The 26,613-nt window shown below is 38.9% G+C and overlaps 1 protein-coding gene and 1 long non-coding RNA gene across 2 annotated transcripts in view; both read left to right on the top strand.

The window, feature by feature from the left end:
* Positions 1–26,613, top strand: part of LOC135233773 (uncharacterized) — a 392,830-nt gene that overhangs the window by 168,197 nt on the left and 198,020 nt on the right. The gene's annotated exons all lie outside the window — the stretch shown is intronic.
* On the top strand, positions 8,315–24,582 carry LOC135233751 (WD repeat-containing protein 5-like). Its single transcript, XM_064297607.1, has 14 exons — positions 8,315–8,507; positions 10,101–10,234; positions 10,488–10,596; positions 10,998–11,071; positions 11,242–11,331; positions 12,112–12,201; positions 12,350–12,433; positions 15,841–15,896; positions 16,161–16,207; positions 16,999–17,074; positions 18,462–18,495; positions 23,588–23,662; positions 23,883–23,970; positions 24,205–24,582. The coding sequence occupies exons 2-14, from the start codon at positions 10,154–10,156 to the stop codon at positions 24,303–24,305; spliced, it is 1,005 nt and encodes a 334-aa protein (XP_064153677.1). The 5' UTR covers positions 8,315–8,507; positions 10,101–10,153; the 3' UTR covers positions 24,306–24,582.

The following is a 26,613-nucleotide window of genomic DNA, read 5'->3' on the forward strand; positions in this document are numbered from 1 at the left end:
TGAATTAAAGATGAACAATTCTGTGAATTTATGGGGAATATTATGTATGGTATAACAATAATCAAGAGAATAATAGAGGATATACTTAATCACGTGATTGTCTCTATGTTAATACACATATACTGTCAATCAGAAAATTACTCTTACACCGCATAACGTTGCTGAGCCTAGACCTGACCAATTGAAGCAAGCCCAGATCATAACACATAACAGCTGAGAACACAGAGGCTTGTACAGTGGGCACTGTCCAAAAAAATCCAAATGGCGACTTTTTTTTTGGCCAGACAGTGTAGATTCCGTACAGACATTAGGAAGAATTTTTTCACACAGAGAGTAGTCAATGTGTCGAATAGCCTGCCAGGTCATGTAGTAGAGGCAGAAACTCAGGATTTTCAAGACTAGGCTTGAGACAGTGTTAGATACTATCTAGTCTGTAGGTAATCAGAGCACTAATTTAGTTAAGAAAATGGCGAGCATCGTTTGGCTGAATGGCCTGTTCTCGTCATTATATTATGTTATGTTACAGATCTGCCAACCTTATAAAAATATTTTGAGTACCACAACAGTCAGTGTAACACTTTGTTCACATGCTTTCTCACCACTTCGCTTTGCACGCACACACAAGCCTTTCTTCATAATTCTAGTTTTGACTGTTGAAGTGATCAGGCAAAATTGTAGAATTTGACTTGATTCTAAAATATCACTTGCACTGCACTGGACTATATTATGATATACTTGCAAGTCAAAAGTTTGAGTACACCTGCTCAAAACAATTTTTTCATGATTAATATTTCATTATATGATATGTGTGCTTATACAAACTGATAACCATAAGTGAATTGCATTCAATTATTTAATAAAAATGGAAATAATTTATTTTGTATATTGTAACATATGTTTTCATTTTCAAGTATTTACAGAAACTTATGTTGCGATGTAAAACAGTCAATTGTGAATAAAACCAAGTTTCTGTTCATGATTTCCATTTTTATTTAATAATTATATAATTGAATCAGCTTATATAGGCACACATCATATAGGCCTAATGAAAAAAAAAGTATTCAATTGAAAAATTATCTAGGAATGTAGGCTTTTGTAACTAGAGGTTTAGCTAAATTATTACCTGAAGCTCCTTGATGGCTAATGTCAAAATCATAATTGCACAATGTGCAAAATGCATGGTGCGGAAGTTTTGAGGGGCGGAGGCACGGCCATTGCTCCTGATATTTTGCGAGGAACTTCTGGGGGGCATGGACTCGCTTCTTTTCAGTAGGTCTGCTGCTCTCAATTTCAATTTTTCAATTTAAGTTGCTTTATTGGCATGAAATACAAATGTAATTATTGCCAAAGCATACATATATAATATGTAAAATAATAATAATATTAAAATAATAATGATAAATGTAACAATATATAACAATAACAGCATTGACAGCAACAGAAGTAAATTAATAAATATGTACAATGCTCTCTCTCCTTGTTAGTATCCTCGTCATCTGACGTTATGATTATTTTCTAACTGCAAGGCTGGTCGGGTGACTGGCTGCAATAATAGGAATTATTTGCTACGTTAGCAGTCTATAGTCACCTTTGCAATGGTCACTTTGCTCCAACAGAGCGTGTGCGATTCAAAGTTTGAACACAGAATCTCCGTAGCATTTGAGTTACTGCAGCTAAATTACTCCATCAGTTATTCACACGTCTCGTAACGAGGCTAAATCGTATGCAAGCTACTACTACGGCTAACTATACACACAAATGTATCTCATTAGGATATACCCCTTGAAATGCATCATCTCGTAAAGTTACCGAACATATTTTAACGTTTTATATGTTAACATTACGGTCACATTTTGTGCTTGATTATTACTGCCCACTTCTCATTTTACCTCAGCAATGCAGCGTTACGCCTCGGTGGATAATAAAGTACCGCTGCGTATCAGTGGATGTTGAGTGGGTCGGGGAGGGGTTACAGAACCGCAAGCAGAAGGTCGTAGCATCTGGTTCAATCCGAGGAATGTAGTTTAAATACCGAATAAATGTACGGTATTGCTTTGTATTAATTTATTATTTTCCGTAATTAAATTACAATTATATATATATATATATATATATATTGCGTAGTTTCAGCTGGCATTTCGTACCTGCGTATTTTGACCAAGAATCGCGTGGTTGGTGCACAAAATGCGTGCAGGTTGGCAGGTCTGTATGTTATGTTAAAATCTGATATAGTACATAAAAGCTGAAATACATATCTCTTAGCTATTATTTTGAAACGACCTCTTATGGAAATAAAGTAGATACCCTAATTGACTTAACACAGGAAATGTATGGTAACATTAAATGTGTGGAGTAGTGAAAAATTGAATTTGAATGTCTTTATCCTAGGTGTATGTAAACTTTTGGCCTCAACTGTAAATATAATCAACACTCGCATCACCAGATGTCACAGGTCTTGGAGAGGTAAACAAACAAAAAAAATTCTGAATGAGCAGATGAAGAAATACCCACTCAGAACCGCTATAGCATTAGCATTCAATAAGCGTAGAAAGAGGGTAGGCTATATATGACAGACTGTATGTTAAGGGTAATTACAGTTCTGCTGATTTACACTCAAACATACTTTTGTTCTGATTCTGTTCATAGACAAATCGGTTTAGATGGGATGTTTAATTGTGGTGAAATGTGGTTTGTTTTCCTTTATTATAATAAGAAATTAAGACAGACGCGTTTTACATACATCTTCATAAATGTAAACTGACATAAATCGCTTTAACTTAAAACGCAAAAAGTAATTTACGGAAAAGACGAATGAACTTTGGATTTCTTTAAATTTTTTAAATGACTAATCGGGATTTGAAGAGGCAGCAGGTTTGGGGAAGCTATTGCTTACTTGGCTAAATAACTTCATTCATAAAGAGAAGCAGCGGACTCACTTTTTTGTTTTGGGTGTATTATAGAAATTGTAGGCTATGTCCCTCAGTGCATTTCTGTGTTCTGTTGTACTGTGTGGCTGTTATGCGTAAAATTGACGATGAGGTGAGTAAGAGCAAACCTATGTAAATTTAATTAATAATAAGAAATAACCAAGGTACCTGTATCATTACCACTCATTATGGAGAACAACAAATGACATAGCATAAATAAATAAATAAACACATTTAAAATAAATATATTTTGATAATGAAAAAGGCTCTTTCTGTATTTGAATTTATTTATTTATTTATGCATTTCTACATTTATTTATTTCTACATTTATTTATTTATGTATTTCTACATTTATTTATTTCTGTATTTATTTATTTCTGTATTTCCACATTTATTCATTTATTTATTCCTGTATTTCTACATTTCTACATTTATTATCTCCGTCAGGCGAGAGCCTGGAGGGGATTATGTGTTTGGTCGCCTGTGTGTGTGCGTGTGTATCTGTCCACAGCTAATCTCGCATACTACTGGGCCGATCAGCCTAATACTTGTTGTGCATGCTGGCAGCAGGCCAAGGGCCCAAATGCTCGAATATTTTGCAAATCGGTCAACGAAAAGTATTTTATTTGAATTAATTTCCATCATTGTCCATTGAAATACATTGACGACTAACGCCACAATCCTAACCGGTCGGTAGGGGATGCAAGTGATCAACAACTGCTTCCATTTGGAATGAAAGACCAGCGATGTAAAATGTCCATTTCAACGTTCAAATGACAATAAAATAATCTGCCAACTAACGGCGTTTGTTAATGTTTGAATCTGTGGCAATTATCGTGTTGCCATTTTCACGCTGGAATTGATATTTTACATCGCTGGTCTTTTGGAATTGTTCCCATCCAGATTGTTCCTGTCCAGATTTGAAACGAAAGTGCCAGGCTATAATGTCAAGGACTGTCTAACACATCGTGGCTGATATGAATGACATTAGCTAACATGTCACCACCTTTAGCGTTACTTCACTGAATCCGTATTTTGGGGGTTTTCAGTGGCACATGGTAAAAACTTGTAATATTGTATTTGTCTGGTTGCATTGATTGTGTGCCCTCTATTGTTGCATCAGCAAAGCTAACACGCCTGGCGGAGATCTGCACTCTACTGAGTGCACTCTTCTAATTTATTTATGTATTTCTGTGTCAGTATGTTAATTAAGTGGGTGGTCCTAACATCATCTGAAGCAGGATTGGTCAGAAGGGCGAACCAGACAGAAGCAAACGATTCCTTGCCTTGAATGCAATTCATACAACACTTAATATTAGAAAACTTTTTATTGGCACAATAAAAAAGCAAGTATAATGAACTTTTGTGCAAAACAGATTTTAGTGAAAATCAGATAGATAAACAATTATCTGAAAAACATTTCACACAAGACACATGTTATTGTATGCTGTGACGCCCGGGGGCTGTTCTGGCAGGCTGTGCTGTGCAGCTCCCAGAATGCACGGCATGCAAACTTTTGTAAATAGTTCCTGTGGGACTGTAAATTGTAAATATGTGCAAATAGTGAATTTATCGTGTGTAAATATGTGTTCTTGCATTAGCTGAATTGTGTTTGTAGCTTTTAGTTTAGTTTTATGTGTGTTACCCTGTTTGTTATGGTGGTGGTGAATCTGAGGATTATCTTACTTTTTGGTTTGTTACTCAATAAAGTTTTATTGAGTTTTGAACTGCCTCTGATTTAGCTTCCTGATGGAGCTGGCAGTGTCGGCATAGCAACGGACGCTGTAACGTAACGTCAACTATGTCACAATGGGTACAGCAGCTGTTTTAGAATATCATTGTGTCATCCGGACCTTTTTTTGCAGCCTGGACAAAAATTGGCGTGACAGAGCCCCGTCTCGCGAAAATAGGTCTACATGTTGTTGTCAAGGAAACGTTGTTTTGACCTTGTTTTATAAAGACTTTGCAGGCAGCGATGTTTTGAAAATGCTAGGATTATATTCTTATATTCCCCTGTCCATGAGTGTTGCTAGACCCCTTTTACTGGGGCACCTGCCCCAGTATTGATCTGCTGTGCCCCTTTAAAATCTCACGTTCGAGTTCTCAGGCTGCCATTGTAAATAAGAATTTGTTCTTAATGACTTGCCTGGTGAAATAAAGGTGAAATAAAAATAAAATTTTAACAAGCTCCTATATTTGGCAGTGGATTAATTTAATTAATCCACAATGTCAAAGCAATGCAGTTTAACCAAAAATACAAGCTGAGGCGCGCAACTTGCGGTCTGGGTCCGTGCACCGCAGCGAGCACATTACTGTCCGTGCACGGCAGTGTGCATGTCCTAGGCATTCAAGAAAAAAATTGTGTGGCTTGAGTAATGTGCCCCAGTAGAGCTTTATGTCTAGCAATGCCCCTGCCCCTGTCACCATGCCACAAAGAACGCCACTCCAGAAAACCTCAGGAGTGCGATTTGAAAAAACGTTGGTTTCTGGACTGTAGCAAAGTAACATGCAAAACTGCGAGAGTGAGTATACAGCCTACATTACATTGCCATGGCATTGCAGAATGCAGCCCAATCGCCGTGAGGATTGTTATTAACATACCGGTAGCTAATTATTACTTATTTGAGAATCATACTGTACTAATTGTGTTTGAAATTATGGCAGTTTGTCTTCATATTTTGCATTAAACCTTACACTAATTAAAGGGGAATTACACTTTATAACACTTCTGCTTCTCGTGACTGATATTGTCCATCTAATGAATGTGTCGCCCTTCATTTTTCGATTAGCTATTTCATTTTAAATGTCTAACGTTAGAAACAAAGACCTATTTTTTTAGCGCAAGTCCACATAGTAATACGGTTTCCAGTTTTTTCTTCTTCTTCGATTTCGTATCGCGGCAAAATCGAGAAGAAGCGAAGCAAAACATTCTGTTAACTTAGCTTTGAAATCGAACAAATTAACGTCTGCTAGCTTTTGTTTGATGCAATATCGGTGTAATAATGAGGTGCATTGTACCCGGTTGTTATAATGCCCCCGTTAAACTTGCCTTGAAAGCACATTTTCATAGTTTTCCATGCGATGCAACTTTGTGCCAGACATGGCTGGATGTAATCAGACACCCCAACATAACAGCCAAAGAAGTTTGCAAACGAGGAATAAGGGTATGCAGCGACTACTTTGAAGGCACTGACTACCAAGGCAACCGTCTGAAGCCTGGAGCCATACCCACCGTTTTCCCATCATTGGCCGAACCATTCGAGGTAGGTAATATGCGGGCTGGCTAACGCTATCGCGCCTGTCTGTGATACATAGGATGTCTACCACCAGTTGTCGTTTGTCCTGGGAATAGCCTGTGGTTCCTCAATCTCGGCCCACTCCTGACTTGCTCTCGCACGATCAGCCTGCAAATTAGCCAGCTCTTCTTCTGTGTATTCCGGCTCGAATCGATAAGGCACAACAATCCCATGACCAAAAACAAAATCTTCTTTGTCCTCAGACATTTTCGGTTTTGCTAGCTAGTAGTCATACAACGCTATTTCTAGGGCCAACCTAATGTTATTATCTGCAGGTACGCCCACATCAGAAGTTGCGCAATGATTTGCATCCTTGAGTTTGACACTAAACTGCTTGGGTCTACTTCCTGCATTTGTAAAGGAAAACAACAAAACAGCGTAAAATATTAATATAATGAACTAAATAATCGAAAGATGAAGGGCGACACATTCAACAATATCAGTCATGAAAAGCAGAAGTGTTGAAAGATGTTGTCTGCCTGCTCGTACCCTCTTGTGGAATACGAACGGTATAACACATAGGCCTAATCCAAATAATTACCTTAGTCTTTAGACCTTTTTTGAGGTAGACATTTGAATTTAGAGCCATTCATACTTTTGACATAAACAATAAAGTGCACGCGGTATTTAGATTCATAGCAAGACTCGTGTGTTCACGTAAAGGGGAGTGGATTTAGGGCAGGCAGTGAAATTTGGGCACAACGATAAAAAGAACGGCTCTCACCAAGTATGACTCGGTTCCCTTTGTTTGTACCAAAGTAGTCGTTGAAAAGAATCTGATCGTTCGCGAACGTAACATCACTAACCAAATCCTCCATTAATCTTCCCAGACGAAACCGAAGGTAGCCTAGTCATTGGGTGCATTGTTCTCAAAATTGTTCGTTAATGATCTTAAATCATTGGCAATGCCTTGTACAAAACTTTCCAACAATAACACCGGGCTACATAAAACTAAGTGTTAACAACTTCAATTTAGCTAAGCGGCTAGTAGCGAGCTGAAGGCAAAGCTCCCGTGTACCTGTCAAGTCAAGGCAGTAGTAGTAGATCCGATCACACCGCTATAACCAATCCGGCTTTAGACTGAGGTAGGACTGCCCACCTTATTAACATACGGACCTATTTTTTACAGTCTCTGATACGGACACAGAAATACAGAAATAAATAAATAAGTAAATAAATGTAGAAATACAGAAATAAATAAATAAATGTAGAAATGCATAACGAAATAAATGAATAAATGTAGAAATACATAAATAAATGCATAAATAAATGTAGAAATACAAAAATAAATGTAAAAATGCATAAATAAATAAATACATGTAAAAATACAGAAATAGCCTTTTTCATTACCAAAATGTATTTATTTTTCATTTATTTATGTATTTAATTATTTATTTCTGCATTTATTTATTTATGCTTATGTCATTTTTTTATCTATATATCATTACCATCATGTCCACCTTCTTTAAAATAAAAACGTCCCCAATCACATTCTGTCCCTGATAAAATCTTCCACATTTCAAACCGTAACAACTTTTGACTAATGACTTCACACTGAAGGTATGCTAGCCAGCATGTGTGATAAATTATATACAATAAATTAAAAATACGAATTTGATGTTACCTCAACTCATAGGCCAACTCAAATATCCCAGTCTTGTTAATTCATTTGAGCAGTGGTGTCAAACTCGTGCCATGGAGGGCCGTGTGTATGCAGGTTTTCATTCCAGCCTCAGATCTTGATTATATAATTAGTTAAATTATTTGCTGAATTAGGGATGCAGGTTTGTGCACAATGGTGACCCGACGTCTATGGTGACCCGCATTGTCTAAATAAAATTTTTCTTATATTCTGTGCTTCAATGCAGTTAAACGCATATGGCTGAATGAGTAATTGGACTCAATTAAGGCAGCATTCATTGGTTGGAATGAAAACCTGCATACACACGGCCCTCCATGGCACGAGTTTGACACCACTGCATTTGAGGGTCCCATGCATAGACCGTAGGCCCCATGCACTACAGTTCATTGGTCCCGTGTCTCTCCTTGCTTGCCGTATGTTTTGTGAATGATCTTGAATGGCACATGCGCAGTATTGTGCTTTTCGCCACATTCCGCGCCTGAACGCAAAGCCTCAATCCTGTACACAAATTCTCGTTGCTATCTGTGTAATTGCAACGAGGCGCCTTTCACGTTCTTCTGGAGAATTAATCTGTGGAAAAACTCAATGTTTTGGGAAAAATAAACGAGCTACGTCTTCGCACCTAACATACTGACCACACTGTAAGTGGGTGCGCTTGTCGTTTGAATGGGGCAAGTAATTTCGTCTAATGTAATGTACGTAGCCAACTAGTTGCTGTTAATCTGCGGTTGCTCAGCTATTAAGGTATTGTTTTGAAAGACAAAATTAATTCAGACGGTGTGGAAAAAGAATGGTAAAGAATCCGCGAATCTGGCTGAGCTAGGTTAGGAACTGTCCAATGTAGCATGAGTAATGAAACATGGTGATCAACAAAGTATAGATTAGCTGGCTAACGTTAGCTGCCTACAATATAGGTTTGAGCTGCGGAAACAGGGTTATACCTGGACGTTAGCTATGGATGCTAACTAGCGTGCTAAATTTCCAGGCTACAGGCCCTAGTCTGAATCCATTATAATTCACCAATCTATTCAGTTAAACCAGTAAATGTTATGTGATTACTTTCACATTCGCCATATCCGAAATGAATGGCTTCGAGTTAGACCTGCTCACTAGCTTCAATCGTTTCTTCGTTGCATGGTAAAGTTGCAAGCTGTCTATGTTAGCTTTTTGTTTTCTCGTTCGTTAGCTGCATGCTGTGGTACACATTAATGCAGAGCAATTGAACGTTGCCAATCACATATAAACGTGCTATTTTGAGATTAAGCTAATGTTAACTAACTGATATTTTAAGTGTAGTAGTTTAACATTAGCTTGCTAATATGTAGCAGCCATATATTTGAAATCTACATCCAGTATCAACAAGTTACATTGGACCTCACAAACATAATTTAATGTAGTTTGCTGTATGTCGTAATTGTAATTATAAAGCTAAAGCTTATATATATATATATATATATATATGTGTGTAACATATATATATATATATATATATATATATATATATATGTGTAACTTTGTATTTTTATTAAGTCTGGGAAGATAGACACAGATATGTGGGCAGTGAAATGACTCATAAGAGTCTTATTGACTGCAGAGGTCTATTTAGGTACCAGATGGCGGGACATGTAGATTGCCTGATGACTCCACCTCTGAGGAATCTTAAGACTACAGAGGTGAAGGATAGTCTTTTTAAAAATTAAGTGAAATCTATTATAATAGATCCAGAGAGTGAACTCATATTACAGACATTTATTGAAGCAAAGGAGCCTGCAACCTGGTGAGTTTATAAGATTACAACACCCCTCAATAACTGAGAGATGGCAATTTGGACAGGAGGAGGGTGATGAAGGGCTGGAAGTGAGGTCGTAAGATGCTAGAATGGTGCCAGGAGGTGGCCATTTTTAAATCTGACAGAGACATGAGGGCAGGGAGCATAGGCAGAGCTTTGTGCTTGTTATATCTATTTATGTGCAGTTCATTACTTATAGAACTACATTTTGTGCTTTAGAGTAAAGCATATAATTTTGTGTATTTATTCAACCATAGTTACTGACAGACCAAAGTTTTAATTTCAGGACTCTGTGTATTTGCATAATGTTTGTACCACTAAAATAGTGTTGATGGTAACCTCAGATCCCCTTTTGCCTTAATCTCCTTTCTAGTTGCTGAAATCAAAGCATTTCCTCATGTTTAATTTATGTTATTCATATGCTTATCTCCTCCCTGATTGCTAGTCTGAAAGTGCTGCCTGGCATCCAGTCCCTTCTGATCCACCTACTTTGTTACCATGGCAACGGAGGAGAAAAAGCCAGAGATTGAAGCGGCTAAAACGGCATCTGCATCATCTGCCTCAGCAGGCCAGAGCAAGGTACCGTGGTAACAAAAATTTCCTTCCCCGCCATCACCCAGAGTGCAGCAGTTGCAAATGTAATGTCGGGTTAAAGGAGATACATGACAGGTCTACTACGGATGTATTCCAGGATTTGGTAATGAGTTTAAATTTAACTTCCCTGATCGGAGGAATGAGGGCATGCATAAAATCTGCACGAGAGGGAATGTGTGGGTCAGTTGTGTGGTGGGGTTTTACACGTATGTTAATTTAATGTACTGTTCACATGCAGTCAGCACCTGTGAAGCCAAACTACTGCCTGAAGTTCACGCTCGCTGGCCATACCAAGGCTGTCTCCTCAGTCAAGTTCAGCCCCAGTGGAGAATGGCTGGCCAGCTCTTGTAAGTGTGTGCATGCGTGCGTCTGTACATGCCTTTGTTGCTGTATTTTTGTACCTGTGGATGCTCTGAATTGTGGGTTAGACTGTCTTATTTAGAACTGGATCAGAAATTGAGTCCACAATCTGAGGAGGCAAAAAAGACAGCAGGCACCATTTGTAGCATCATTGTAGCACCACTTCAGATAAAACTTCTGACCCTTATGTCTGTGGAGTTAGGTCAAAACCAGGCCAGCCCTCCACAGTGAATGTCCCGTTTAGAGACAATGATAGTTATGATTTTTGGAGAAGCTTGAGTGGAGTGCGCTTTTGGTGCTTTGATTGAGACAAGGGCAAAGGGTTTATATACAGACTAGATATATATAATGTTGAGGGACAGGAAACTAAACCTCTTTATTCCAACAGCTGCTGATAAATTGATCAAAATATGGGGAGCCTACGATGGGAAGTTTGAAAAAACGGTGTCTGGACACAAGCTGGTGAGTCTGCTCATGTCAAGCTGCGGCTGCTCGGTTTTACCTGGTCTGTCTGTTTTGGGTGGGGATAAGCGCCAGAGATTTGGCTTATTTATATTCTGTCATCACAATTACCTGTTGTGTGATCTGCACATAATGCTGTGTTACCGATCTCTACCCGTGGCGTCCTGCAGGGTATCTCGGACGTTGCGTGGTCCACCGACTCAAACCTCCTGGTTTCTGCGTCGGACGACAAGACCCTGAAGATATGGGACGTGAGCTCGGTGAGCGACTCTGCAGCAGGCGGTCTAATCGGGGCAGTATCTACAAAGGCTTTTATTTTACAATCTTTAAATCAAGCGAGAGTCAATCAGCAATGATCGTACTGGAGTTTGTGGGAGCTCCCTTCTCTTTGGTAAAAGAGCATCCATGTGCTGAACTCCAAATCAGTGCTTTGAGATTCTGTTCATTCTGAGCTGAACAGACAGCTCTGGACACATGATTGCATTACATCAAATTACATTTATTTAGCAGACACGCTTTTCCAGGAGGACTTGCATTGAAAGAGAACATACCTCCGTAAGTGTATCAATGTATCCACCAGAGTTACATGAGCAACAGTACTATGCTTGGCTAAAGAACATTCCCAGACTAGCGAATGTAAGCACTATATGTAAGTGAACTTACAGCAGGACTGCCTAACCCTGTTCCTGGAGATCTGCCACCCTGAACGTTTTCGTTTCGACCCTAATTTGGCACACCCCATTCCCCGGGAGGTAATCTCCTTGAGCTGCTAATTAGTAGAATCGGGTGTGCCGAATTAGGGTTGAAACGAAAACCGACTGTGTGGTAGAGCTCCAGGAACAGGGTTGGGTAGCCCCGACTTAGGGCAGCCTAGCATAAAACACATAGATTTGTACAACTAACATCCATGTAAAACCATAAAGCATGAATATCAGTTGTAAAATAATGACGCGTGAAGATATGCGTGCAGGCATAGACACACAGGTATGTCAAGATACAAGTGATCCAACAAGCGTTTTAAAGCTCTCATGGTTCTGTAGGGGAAGTGTCTCAAGACGCTGAAGGGCCACAGCAACTACGTGTTCTGCTGTAACTTCAACCCCCAGTCCAACCTCATTGTGTCGGGATCGGTGAGTCCATTTTTGACTGCATCACAGTTTTATCGATCAGCACCATCATCCTCTACTGTTTCGAAACCGTGCAAGCTCAATGCCGTTAGGGAGTAGTGCATTGGAAGCTGGGCACATCGCGTGACACCTCACTTGCATTTCTCCGCAGTTTGACGAGAGTGTGCGCATCTGGGATGTAAAGACGGGGAAATGTCTGAAGACCCTGCCCGCACACTCTGACCCCGTCTCTGCAGTGAGTGTCACATGACTTGTCACATGCGTTTCTTGTGCTGTTTCATTTGTGTGCTTGTGTTGCCTCCTGCTGCATTCAGGCCTGCGGGCTCTTATGTATCGATCGTGTTTCCATTCTAGCATTTTATTCTTTATATTTCCCAGTTGCATTTCTAATGTTTCTTGTTTTGTATGCTCGTCTTGCTTATATGGCTGTCAAAAAATATTCAGTTCAAAAACCACTCGAAAATCTTTTTTTTTTTAAATTTCGAACCTAAATTTGAGCATTCGAATATTACTTTTGGATCCCGCATTTTGTAATTAACATGAATATACAGGCTTTAAAGTAATAATATCGAAGATTTTAATTAAAATAAATGTCTGTTAAGTTACTATCTATCGCCGAATTAGGTAACACAATGGTGATTGAGCCTATTAATTTATATTATTATAATAATTTATGATTAAAGAACTGGGTGTCTGTGGCGACATTCCCGGGAAAAAGTCATAAGTGGCGCATAGTTAGTGACGCGTTTTCCATCACCCATCAGTGGTTGGTCCGCAGGGAGGGTAGACAGAGCAAATGCAGCAGGCTCGCTCTTGAACTCACTTGTGCGTGAGCGGCGTACTGTTTTTTCTGGTGTCTGCTAGCGTTACAATAACAGAGAAGGGGGGAACCCTAAAAAGTTTTTGTGTAACATGAGAGGTTATATTATTTGTTGATGTAGATTTCGTATTACATTTGATGATAATGTAACGTTACTAAATTACAGAGCCTAGCTATTTGCACAGCTAACGCTAGCTACCGGACCATGTCAAGAAAGGCAACATTAGTTTAGACAAAGTTGTGCACAGTAGCCATCTCTCATATCAGGTAACGTTGCGTTAGCTAGCTAGCTAATGTAATTAACACAATCTAATGCCAGCTAACAATTAGAAAAAACGCTAGCTAACGCTACCGACCGGTACCGATCTCGCAAAACATCTCTCGAATAGCTAACTAGCTAACTAAAGGTCAGTTCAGATCAATGATTCGTAACGAGACGGATGCAACTTGCAAAATTCCAAGACATCTGATTGTAAACATTCTAAAACTGCACTTGGCGATTTGACAAGGTGGGTCTTTTGAGACCCCAGGCAACGGCTTCAGACGCACTGCAACTAACCAGTTCACACCGCTGCAATTTTCTCTGCAACATTCTAAAACCGTTTCGTCTTGTTGCAAATCATTGATCTGAACTGGACTTAACGTTACTGTTATTTACATTGCCATAAAGTTCATCAATATATTATAATATATTATAATGATCGGAATAAAGCCGTCTTTACACAGAGCATTAACCCAGGGTACAGGTGGAGCAGAGCCGGGTCTGATGTAAAGATGTCAAGCCGGAGAAAACTAAATAAAAGAATGCGGCAGTATGGATTAGCGTTGTTATTATTTTATTACGCTTCCTCATATGTTCCTTCAGCCTTGATGTCCTTTTTTTGATGAAATCTCCTTTGTTTTTGTTTTATTATTCTTGTTCTGATTGCTAATTTAACACCCAGCTCAGCTCTATTCTCGAACAGTTTAGCTAGCAAAACCAGAAACCAGCTAGCAGAAACACCAGGGGTAACATTTTGCAAGGCAGTTGTTTCAAAAATATCACACAACAATCATTCACGAGACTGTTTATTGTGCACGAGATACATAATTTCACGAGCCACAGCGAATCCCGCAAATTTTTCTCTGCAGTGTAAAAAATGTTCATACCGGGCAAAAGGTGGATAAAGAACGTCTGTGGAAATTGATCATCACTAATTCTACCGCAGGTCTGCTACAGTATTTTAACCCAGCTGGCAGTGTAAAGACAGCTTAGGTTAGCCTAATGTTAGACAATAAATGAGTATGTACATAACGTTACTTTTATAACAACCATTTTTTATTCAGTAAATAGTAAGTGTTGTAGTTGGCGTGGCCCAGGTGCCAACTGACTGACGTCACACAGGCGACACTGGTTGGATCTCTGGGAAGTGAGGTCCAAAAACACACCTGCAATTACTGCTTTTCGCCGTTGGTACCACCAAAGAGAACGAAACGGAAATCTTTGAGATTGTAACTTTAATTTCATGCGGCGAATCGTGTTCATGCATGTTTCCTCTGCTAACGTTACTTCCTCAACAAAAAACGTTCTGCCCTGGATCCAGAGCAAGTGGATCGTTTGGTTTTCCTTGCCAATAATCATGATACTTTCAGCTCCATGGACACCTAACGTTACTGGTCAGCCAGCCTCGCAAGCCAGTCTCTTTTTTCACTTCGTTCAACAGATCTGGTCAGCTAACAATTTAGGCTAAATAATGTTCCCATGGCAGGCTATGTTTCCTTTCTGTTCTGAAGATTTAGATAAAATTGGATGATGAAGGAAGTTAAACAAACCAAACAGAGTAAGTAATTAATGTTGTTTTAGGCCACAGGTATTAGGCGTTTGAATAGTTTTTGTGTTAAGAAATAAACAGGGATTTCTTATAAACAATAATTTCCCTATTATTGTAATTAATAAATGCCGAGTTGTGGCAAATTACATCCAGGAGAAAGTGCTTTATTCATTTGCGCATTAGGCTATAGAAACTGCAGGGGGCTCATTTATAAAATGAACTTGCGTGCATACGCGAAGTGAAGACCTGACGTGGAGCCACAACCTTTCCACGGTCAAATCGAGTCTTGTTGAAATTTTATAAATCACTACTTTGACGTGATTTTCTACATACGCGCCACAAAGTTGATCTAAAATACGTTTTATAAATGAGGCCCCAGATGTAGTAACCTAGTATGAAAATTCAGCAATGTCCTCTATTCTACTGCCTGCTTGTGGAAAATAACTCCCAGGCCAGTTTGGAGGGAGCGTCACGTGCATATTGCGCCCGACAATAAGCAGCTTATTTTTGTGTATTATAGGCAAATGATATTCGAATATATTCGAACTCTAATTACAAAAGCTAATATTCAAACTCAATTTCATGGCACTTTTGACAGCCTTACTTGCTTATAGTGACTCTTTGTTGATACTAGTTATGATGAAGCTTGTACACAAAAACATTCAGAATACTCCAAATTTCTTATTTCACTAAATGTTTTAGTTTTGAACTTAGATTTTTAACAGTCATTAATTCAAAAAATGATATTTCTTTGTTAGAAAAATTGAGTTTTAACTTTCTCACTATGATGTGTAGGTTTGAACTAATGAATGTTAGTTGACATAACTTCACCTCAAAATTTAAAAAAATAAGTTAAGCTTTTTTAAAGAGTAATAATTGCAGGTGTGGATAATACAAATGCTTTGGTTTGACTATAATCTCGAACACTGTCCAAACCTGTCTGACTGGTTTTCACTTGTCTTACTTCTTACTTGGCTTCTTTCCTCCTCCTCCATCTCCTGTCACCTCCAGGTTCATTTCAACAGAGATGGCTCCCTGATCGTGTCCAGCAGTTATGATGGCCTCTGGTGAGGGTTGCCGTTTGCAAACTTGCTGGTTTTCTACTTCCCATCACAAGGGCTTGATCAGAACTTTCATTCATTTGTGTTTTTGAACAAGATGTACAGGGTTGAAATTGTGATCAGTGGTGAGGTGCAGACTCTTGGAGGTGGGGGGAGTGGGGGTGGGGTCAAGTAGAAAAGGATTTAATGTTAGGGAGAACATTTTACAGCTGTGTTCTTGCGATACATGACACATGGAAACAGAGCTTCTCCCCTCTTTGTCTATTACAGTCGGATCTGGGACACAGCGTCGGGACAGTGTCTCAAAACGCTTATCGGTAAGAAACGTCACTAACGGTCAAGTTCACTCGGAGGCAGCTGGTGTGCTGATGGCAGCAATAATAATATGCTGTGAATCCTGTGTGAAATTTGTGTGTTTCGTCCTGATGAATTAGAGGCGCTGAAAACCCCAATATTTTATGGTCCTCCTGTTCAGATAGAGGTGGAAAATTCAAGTTTATAAAGTTAAAGTGCTTCTTGGTATTTTGTTCTAATGACCGCAGTTTGCTAATTAGCACAGTTCTTCAGCCAGGAGGTATAACTAATTAGTGAAGTCAGCTGGCCGAGATCATGGGTGGAAGAAACACATGGCAGGGCTTTTACTTTGTGACCCCTGATTTTTCCACCTCTGTATTCAGGTTGGACGCTGACATTGTACCCTTGATCTAAAGGTACAAAAACTCAGCTGCCTCTAAATATACGAGATGGTATTAGTCTGCTAATAAAATGTGCTATGGGCCAGAAATTATGCCACATGGTCTATGCTGAACAGTGAAAATATTTGATTTGTCTGTGAAGAGCAGTACTCAGTGGAATTGTCTCTGCTGAAAAGTGTGAATTTGATTAGTCTATATTGAAAAGCATGTATTTAATTGGTCTGTTCTGAAAAGTGTAGTAGCCCTGGGTGTTTGCTTACATAAGTGATGCTCTTTTATGCTCGATTTTACACTTAGACAGGGCGCCCTGCAATTTTCACAATTTTAATTTTGAGTCCTAAAATCTAACTGAGTACAGAAATGGTTTGTGTTCTTTGTTGAATTACTGAAGCTGATTTCCGTGTTGATTTCAGATGACGACAATCCTCCCGTCTCATTTGTGAAGTTCTCCCCCAATGGAAAATATATCCTGGCAGCCACCCTAGACAAGTGAGTAACTGCCCGTAGTCTGTCCTATGACATCTGTCTTGCAAAACAGAATGGATGTTAATGATCCTGAAATGATGAGGATTTGATGTGATTCTGAATTAAATGAGGATGGGATTATTTATATGTTTTAGGTTAGGATTTGGTTTATTTGTGTGTGTGTTTTACATGAGGATAGCATAGAGATTTTAGAGATTAGATATGATTGTGGATTATGTGAGGACATGATATTAACTAGATTGTGGATGTGCGTTAAACATAGATGTGGCTTGGATGAGAGTGTGATGGTGATTGAGGATGTGGTTGTGGACTAAGCAGGACTGTAAATTAGAAGAAAGTGGAATGATTGCAGCCATGCATATGTATTGGATGTGGATGTGATTGTGAAGGCATATTATTTGAGGATTTGGTTGCAGATGTGGATCAGATAATGATGTCACTGGATTGTGTGAGGACTCGATACTGAGTGTGCATGTGGATGTGGCTGCAGATTAGACGAGGGGTGATTGTGGTTTAGCTGATGATGTGGATGCTATCATTATCTATTTGATTAGATACGTTTAGATGAGGAATTGAATGTGCGTCAGTTGAGGATGGTGATAATGTGAATATGATTATGGTTTGAATGATTTATGAGGGTTTACTGAGGGTTGTTAATGATTAATTGATGATAGATTATTTTCCGTTACAGATTTGAGTGATCTAATTAAATTATCAAATTGATCCATTTTTGGTCTCAAATGTATCAATGGGTGTTTTGGTGAAATTAAGTTAAAATTTAATTTCTACACAAGCTGGTGCACCGTGACCTTGTGTAGCATGCAAAGAAATGTTTAATTTACACAGAGCAAGACCACTCAACCGTGAAGTGGGCAAATGAGTCCAATATGGGGAAAAATGGCTGTGTGCAATACTGTAATGCAATTTTGAAGGATAACACCCCAATGATCCTTTTAATTATTTCATAATTAAGGCTGTTGTAGCAGGCTGTGGAACTGTTACAGCAAGCTAATATTATGATCACTGGTGTGCTATTTCACTTGGGAAGAGAGTTACTTGAACCTTATTAAAATGTACCTAAACCACCTTCATAATTTTATTTTTTGTTATGTTATGTTGCTTAGTTTTTTTTTTTTTTGCTATGACAAATAGCTTGGCCTGTACTCAGATGTGTTTCGATGTTTCAGTTAAGCTTTGACTGAGGGAAAGCATGCATTTTGTATTTTCTATGTCATAATCTATAATGAGATGTTTTGTTAATGATTAATAAATCATGATCATTAATGTTAGTGGACATTGATCAAGGAAATTCCTTAATTTTCATCCCAGTTATGGATTATATATGAATGCACATTGTCGTTAAGACTGAACTCTTCTATTCCTTTGCCAGCACGCTGAAGCTTTGGGACTACAGCAAAGGAAAGGTGAGTCGCTTGACAATAGAAATGCCATGGGATAAAATTTTACCTGATTGTTTTTCTACTGAATGTAACTCTTGTTTCAGTGAAAAAAAAAAGTAAGTTTCCAGTTTGAGTCTCCCTAAAATTATGTCCTTAAGCACCTCCTAATGTATGAAAGTTCTATAACGAAACAGAAAAAAGTTTGAGGCATATATATTTTGAACCGCCAGCAGGTCAAATACCCACCAAAGATGGCAATATAAGGGCCATTTCTTTCTGTGCAGCTTTGCTGCATATGTTTTCTGTTTTTTTTCTGGGAATGCTCATAATGAGCAAATATGACCCACACAAATGACTTCTTTGAGTGCTGTTGGGATGGCAGGTATGCCATCCCGCCAAGTTACGCCTTTCAGCGAGGCAAGATAGCTTATGTTGTTTGTAGTACAGCATCTGATATCAATACTTTTAATGGCAGGCCCAGATTTTACCAGTTTGAATGAATGAGTTATAGACAGTGTATGTCTTGTATGTGTGAGTAACTTGGCATTTGTGTACGTTGAAAACATGTTTTTTATGAGATTCATATTAGCAGTGCACCAATCGGTGCATATATATCATAATTAAATAAGCAAATGCAGGGTTTCCCCCAGAAAAGTTGTTAGGCCCGGTGGCAAGTATCTTTTGATGGGGCCAAGTGTCTTTTTTGATGGGGGCCCGGCGCAGGCCAGCGACAGGCTGATGGCAGCATTAAGGTCGGGCCCTATAGTTTCTGTGATAACAGAATCACAGACGGAATCGCGGAATTGAGAATTTAAAAAAGCTATAACACAGATTCCATAGGGCCCTACATTAAGTCAGTGCTAAAAGCTGACCGGTGATTTGAAAATATCACTACGTAATGTGAATGTTGTTATAAATAAGTCATTTATTCGACCACATTTTAAAAAATCAACTATTTGCAGCATAGCATAGTCTTACAAAGAATCTGACAACAATGTAGAGACTGGGAATGCTGTGTTTTCATCAACAACAAAAGAAATTAAATTAAATTAAATAATATCAAAGTTTTTGCACTCTACAAAAAACGTTCTGATTGGCTACTGATTCTTACAGCCTTGGAATGCGGGGCACATTTCAACAACAACAAAATAAATTAAAATAAATAATATCAAAGGTATCGCTCTCTACAAAACACTTGTATTAAAGTCCTGATTGGCTACTGAATCTTACAACAAGCCCCGGAATGCTGGGCACATTTAAATAGGGATGGGAATCGCGAACCGGTTCCAAGTTGTCCTATTCATCGGAATCGTGTGGCTTCGAGCTTATCGATTCCGCTTATTGAAGCCAGCATGTTTTTAGGACAGATGCGCATTGAAAACAGTTACGTAATGCCTTGGGGGAGGCACATACGCAGGCAGCCTCTCTCAGGTGTTTGTTTTGGACAGCAGCTGTCACAACAAATTTGATCCGGGCTGCCAGCCTTGATACATTCTGTTGCGATAAAGATTCTAAGACAACTCAGCAATTTCTCTGGATTAACGGGTTATTTTTTAGCCTGAAATGCGATCGTATTACTAAATGGCTACACGTGTCATGTAATGTGCAAGTAGTTGGCTATCTCCCTGGATATGAAGTAAATGTTTTCACCAATAATTAATAATAATAAATGCGATTTTATCCATGGAAATAGCTATACAAAATAAATGTTGTGTTTGCGATTGCCGTCGTAGATGTCAGAAGGAAATGCCACTGACAAAAAATAAGTTTGCTCTCTTTGCTGGGCACATTTCAACAACAACAAAATATCTATGTATCTGTGCTACTGACTGTTTGGTTAGCTAGCTAAGTTAGCTAAATGACCACGTTGTCGTGCACATCAATGTCATCAAGCTAACATTATTAACCTCTTAAGGCACAAGCCAAATTTTGCCAATCCTTGCCCATTTAGGGGGTACCCTATTTAAGGCTTTATAACTCCAGACGTGAACACCACAGAGACTTGAAAAATGGCTTAAATGAAGCAAGACATTTGTACAATTTACAATACTAACACAGATTAGTTTATATTCATAATTTTGGAAGAAATAAAGTGCCACAAATGCAATTGTTTTGACAAAAAATCCAAAATAAATTTGCACTTTTTAAGTTTGCAATGAAATACTGAGAGATTGCATATATGCAGGAGGTTAAACTATACATGTGCTAGGTCAAAAACGTTTTGACCACAAGTTCATAAAATCTAAGGGTGGATATGTAGAACTACTATAGATGTATGAAGCTAAAACTAAGCAGTGTACCCAGCATCTCCAAATCTATCCAAAATGTCTAAATTATGCATTGCTGTAAATCATAACATATCCATGTATTTCACTACAAATAAACAGTTTTGACTCAAGAAAATCACTGTTGCATAATTTTCAAATGGGAATTACAAGCTTTCAGTCAGTACAGTGGTCTAAAATCTCTCCAAAATTGAATAAAATGCTTTTTGTCCATTATAAAGCATATAAATGAGCCCCTTATGAGGGTTTAAGATGAAACATTGCTATCAGATTAAAAAAATAATGCAAAAATATTGTCACACAATGCGGTACAGTACCTAAATGTGTAATAATTAACTTGTGTGTATTTCTATACTCTGTACTCTCGTATGTTTTCTTGTATGGGGATGAGACAACATGAAAACAATTTTCACCCATCCACCACGTTTTGGCAATGTTCCAGCTCTGACGTCATCACTGTTGCATGCTTCACAAAAACTATTACAGTTCCATCTAACGCTTACATTACAGTGTGAAATATTTACATTATATAACACCACTAACCTATTTAAAAATACTCAATTTCAAAAATAACGTATATAACCAAAATATTTTGAGCGGTAATACTTACATAGCAATGATGAAATCTCCTCTATGTTCAGGAGATGGAGACAGAGACAGTATCAATGATATTGTTATATTCGCTTCTGTTTTGCTCCAGAAAATGATGTCAGCTATGTCTATCAGCAAACATATGGCTTAGCTATGTTCAGAAGTTCTCAATAATAATAGTATTTTCCAAGAAATTACGAAATATCCTTGAACACGTTTCGTTAGGTGTATCGTATTTGTCTGCTAACAGAGTGAATGCGTAAGTGAATGCGATGCTAAGAATATTTTCTGTTACGCTGACCTATAAAACGCTATTCCAAAAGCAGAATTAGACATGTTATACATCGTTAGAAAGCTTATACTCTCGCCTACTGAATAAATGAATTCTCATTCAAGTCAGACTGTACTAAAAAGGGCGACGACGCCGTAAACAACAGGTGTGGTGTTACGCACAGCTATTTTGGAAGATACCCAGGGGTCACAGATGCGCGTATATTTCCCAAACAATATATTTGTCCAAGACAATATATGACCACGCAGTCTCAAAAGGGACATCTCTACACGTAAAACCAACAGTAAGGTTTTATATTTATTCAATATTTAGTCCCAGATATTGACTGTAGAATGACATGGTATCATTTTTAAAAACTTTTTCTCGTTTATTTCGTTATTCAGTGAGCAGCGTTTTCACTGCTGTATAGGCATATCTTAGGGCTATTGTCGGGTTTATCTTGTTGCTATGACGGAATACGGTTTTTTAGTGGTGAAAGAATATTTTTATGAATGCCAAGATAGACAATATTGTCCATTATGTCAAGGGTGGGGGGTGTTTTTTAGATGACACTTCAGGGAGGGGGTGCGTGTTAAATGAACGACCGGAGCGACAATGGTGGGGCTGCGAAACTCCGTTTTCGGCATAGTTGTCATGTATCGTCTACTAATGAAACTGAAACAACGCGTTTCTGTTTTCATCTCACACTTTGGTTGCAGTAGCACCGAATGTTTGAGTTTAGTAATCTAGGCACGCGGGCGTGCCCACCACTAGGGGCTGTGCGCTAAGAGGTTAATAAACAAGTGAAGTCGTTATTTCGATGGCAATAATAAATCATGTAATGTTACAATGTATCGAACGTTACCTCCACACTGCTTAAGTTAATATAAAAAGAATGTACTTACCGACAAGATGAAGTGATAACACAGTTATTAGGTTAGTTAGCCTACTAAAGAAATGGTGCCTTGCTGGGTACCGTTAGCTTGTGATAGTTGGAAGCATAAAGTGTTGAATGTCACTCTATGCACAATGAGGGTAAAGAACAGACCTGCTGTTTTCCTATAGTGCGTTCACGTTTTAACCAGCGGATGTCGCTGGTGAGCTTTCCAACTGAGCCGCCCCACTGTAACTGCAGCTTAAAAAACATCTTAAAAATACATTTAAAATCCCCGATGCTTAAGCCCAGCGGGGGGTCAATTTAGGCCCGGCGGGCTTGCAAAACACTGGCGGAAACCGTGCAAATGTCATGTTTCATAAATGGTAGCACTACACCTTATATTATGCCAAATGTGACATAACCAGCAGTGTCACATGCTTGTTGCTAGGATGCTAGGCTAACTGCATAATAACTCATGATGTCACGTCATGTTATGAAACAATCCAAATGGACCTGTGGGAAGTCTACATAATATCTCATTATGAAGCCATTATGTCATGTTTATGAAGGCATTACATATTCTATATAAAGTCTTCATGAGAACTGACACTTTGTTTACAGCGTGACTGTGATACACAATAAATTTAATTATAAGACCGTTTCATTGTCATTGTGCAAGCATTGGCATTTCTGCTGTAGCCTTGCATGACTGACTTGTACTCTGATTTGTCAAGCTCTCGTTTCTGATTTGTCAATGGCACTGACATCCGTTTGATGTTAGTTGTTCCTGTTCCAGATGCACAAGATTAAAGTACTGTGTTGAAATATTGCTGGAGCTAAAAAATAAAAATATAATACATTAGGCCAGTTGGAAAAATTATTATAAGATTAAGTGTGGTTAAATGTGGTGGCTACCTAGAACAGCACAGATTACTGCAACATGCCTGGCACAAAGTGCCTTTTTTTGATAACATCTCTGTGTTCCATTTAATCTTCTAATCCCCTTTTCAGCTGATGAAAATAAATGGTGAGGATAATGATTGTTTTCAGTCCATCTGGGTATGTCCCTTGTCCAATACCTGTCTTTTGCAGTGCTTGAAAACCTACACTGGCCATAAAAATGAGAAGTACTGCGTCTTTGCCAATTTCTCTGTTACTGGAGGGAAGGTGAGTGAATTGCTTAAGTTATTATACTCTTGAATGAATATTGAGCAATGTGCTGTTGTAACCTTTTTTTATTTTAAATGGGTTTTGTGTCTTTAAAAAAAAAAAACCCACAGATGCGTGCATGCATGTGTCAGCTTCAGGTTTTGAGAGAAAGGGAGACAGAGGGGGTGTGTATGTCCTTTTTTATTGGCTACGGACACGTGTGATTGTTTCACTGCAGTGGATCGTCTCTGGTTCAGAGGACAGCATGGTATACATTTGGAACCTGCAGACAAAGGAAATTGTACAGAAACTGCAGGGACACACAGGTGAGAAAAGAGGGTGGTTCAGTTTAAGTGAAACCCTCAAGGGTGTCTGCTAGCATCCATTGAAAGGCAACCAATTTAAAAGTAAAAAAAAAATCCTCTTAGTAGCCCAAGCTCTCTGGTGTTGAGGTATTCAACAGTGCTGTGATTAGAGAGAAAGTGACGCTGGCAGATGTTTCTATTTTCTTGTAAATTCTCTGGTTGACACTTACTGCGTTTTTTTCCTGGTGTGTGCAGATGTGGTGATCTCCACTGCCTGCCACCCCACAGAGAACATCATCGCTTCTGCAGCGCTGGAAAATGACAAAACCATAAAGCTGTGGAAGAGCGACTGCTAAGCCCCTCGAATCCGCTGGATTTTATTTACATTTTTTGTTGGAAAAGAGGACTTTGCGGACGGAATGAGGCTGAGCCCCAGAAAATATGGGCCAGGCTGCCCAAGGAAGGGCAGAACCCAGTCCGGGCTGAACGGAACCACCAGCTAAGCTAAGCTTCCAGCAAGCCTCAAAAGACCCCATTCACATCCCACTCCACCCCCCCCCCCATCTCTTCAGGCCTTATTTTAACAGTGTGAACTTGATCTTTGTGTTTCATTAAAAGCAATTATAGTTGTAATCAGTCTCTTGATGAAATAGGCTAGCTTTGGCTTGAACCTTGAACACAGTTTCTTGCACAGTTTTGCATTGGCAAGACTGTAGCCGTTTGAGCATTGTTAGCTTTGCAAGTGCTAAGACATTTCTGTGCTAATCTCAGTGGTTGGATAGCTGTGCCTGCTGTAACGTGGAGTAGAGGCTGGTGCAGGTGAGAGGTACACCCCTTTAACAGGTCTGCACGCTCCTCACAACAGATCGAACAACACTCCCCTCCCCAAAAAAATAAAATCTAATCCCTAACCCCCTGGAATGTCAGGGTTGTGGAATGGAGACTCCTATGTATCAACACATTATGGTTAAATTAGAAGGGAAAGGAGCGAAAAATACACACACACTTGAATACATGTTCGTGATTTTCCCTTTTGGTGAAAGTGGCCAATAATAGGGTGAGAAATTTGGTTTATAGCCCCAAAATAAGGTGGTTTGGATAATTTACGCACACAAGTAGTTTTTGCCGAGTTTGTCCTAAGCAGAAGGACTTCATGCATCTATTGAGTGGACAAGATGGTTTTTGCATCCATGCAGATAAGGTAGCCAGACACCTTTTTATATGCATGTCCTTGTCTTGTTATAGCACATAGTCTACCTTCCAAAAGTATTCTGTTAAACAGCGGTGTGATGTTAAACAGTCTGGTTGTTTTTCTGAAATTCTGTGTTAAACCCATCACATATGTTGTATTAACTGCTGAAAGCATTTTTATTTTATTTTCGTGATGCATATTTCTCCCACAAACACATCTGTCCGTGAAGGAGCCTCTTCTTTCCTGTACTGAGCTGGCATTTTGATAGCATGCTTGTCCCGGTGCTGAAAGGGTAACACTTTACTGCTTCCATGCCTGATACCGTTCATTTGTTTTTAAACAGCCACTGCTGTGAAATGCAGCGGTTAGGCTACATTTAGTAATATCTCCACAGTTACAGTATCAACCAACACCACCTTTCATTCTCTATTCTGCTGTGATGGCAGTAACCTAGTGACAATGCCATGATTACCAAAACATGGTGCGCAATGTTGTGAGGGTCCACTGTGCATGTGATTGTTTTGTGCAGAATACTCTACTTAAGCTAACAATCAGCTGAGTCTGAAGTCGTGTGTAGTTAAAGCTCTGCAACATCACGTTTTTCTTTAAACTTCAAGGCCAAAACGGACAGTACAAGCAACTACAGTGAGTGCGGGACTATAAAACGTTGATACTAGGCCAAGTTAAGGGGTTCCTAGACCAGGGAGAGAACATCTGTGTACATTGGCTTTTATTACATCCTTAAATTCCAATTGGTTGAGGGCTGTTAATAGTTTTTACTTAGACACTTTACATGTTTAGTGAGGGATTGCAGACGTATACGTATAGTTACAAAAAATGTTTATGCCGTCATCATGTAATGACTTCAAACCAGTCATATCTGACATTTGATTTCATTTTCTGTAATGTGCTGTGGCAAATTTTTTTTTTCAAAGGGTCACACTTTGCACTGATTAATTCATTGATGGACCTGAAATCAGTGAGTTATAAATGCTGAATATATGGACTGATAATTGAAGCTTAAACCATTTGTGGAAAATGAATTGTTAAAATATAAAATGTAAACAAGCCTTACTGATTGAAATCAGTTTCACCACCAAATTATTGAATTGATCTTAAGTAACTGCATGGAACAAAAGTCAGAATTCACGGAGGTTCCCCAGCACCTGTTTTGGGAATCCCTGAGATATACGTTTTTCTTCCGGCCGGCTACTCAGCCAGCCATCTCGCTTCACTGAGAATGTACGGTGTCCCGCCTTAAAAGTTGAGTGAACTATATACATTTGACAAATCTAGTAAGCACAGAAATCTAAGCAATTCAAAACTTCCTCATTATTAACCCCTTAGCTCACATGCCAAATCTTGCCAATCCTTGCCCATTTAGGAGGTACCCTATTTAAAGCTTTAGAACTCCAGATGTGAACACCACAGAGACTTGAAAAATGGCTTAAATGAAGCAAGACATTTGTACA

The sequence above is a fragment of the Anguilla rostrata genome, chromosome 10 (assembly GCF_018555375.3).
Source record: "Anguilla rostrata isolate EN2019 chromosome 10, ASM1855537v3, whole genome shotgun sequence".
NCBI lineage: Eukaryota > Metazoa > Chordata > Actinopteri > Anguilliformes > Anguillidae > Anguilla > Anguilla rostrata.

Excerpts from the sequence above, each read along its gene's own strand:
- LOC135233751 (XM_064297607.1), top strand. The coding sequence starts at position 10,154 with ATGGCAACGGAGGAGAAAAAGCCAGAGATTGAAGCGGCTAAAACGGCA. Across the intron at positions 23,663-23,882 it reads TCTCTGTTACTGGAGGGAAG|TGGATCGTCTCTGGTTCAGA; the intron begins GTGAGTGAATTG and ends GTTTCACTGCAG. Across the intron at positions 23,971-24,204 it reads GAAACTGCAGGGACACACAG|ATGTGGTGATCTCCACTGCC; the intron begins GTGAGAAAAGAG and ends TGGTGTGTGCAG.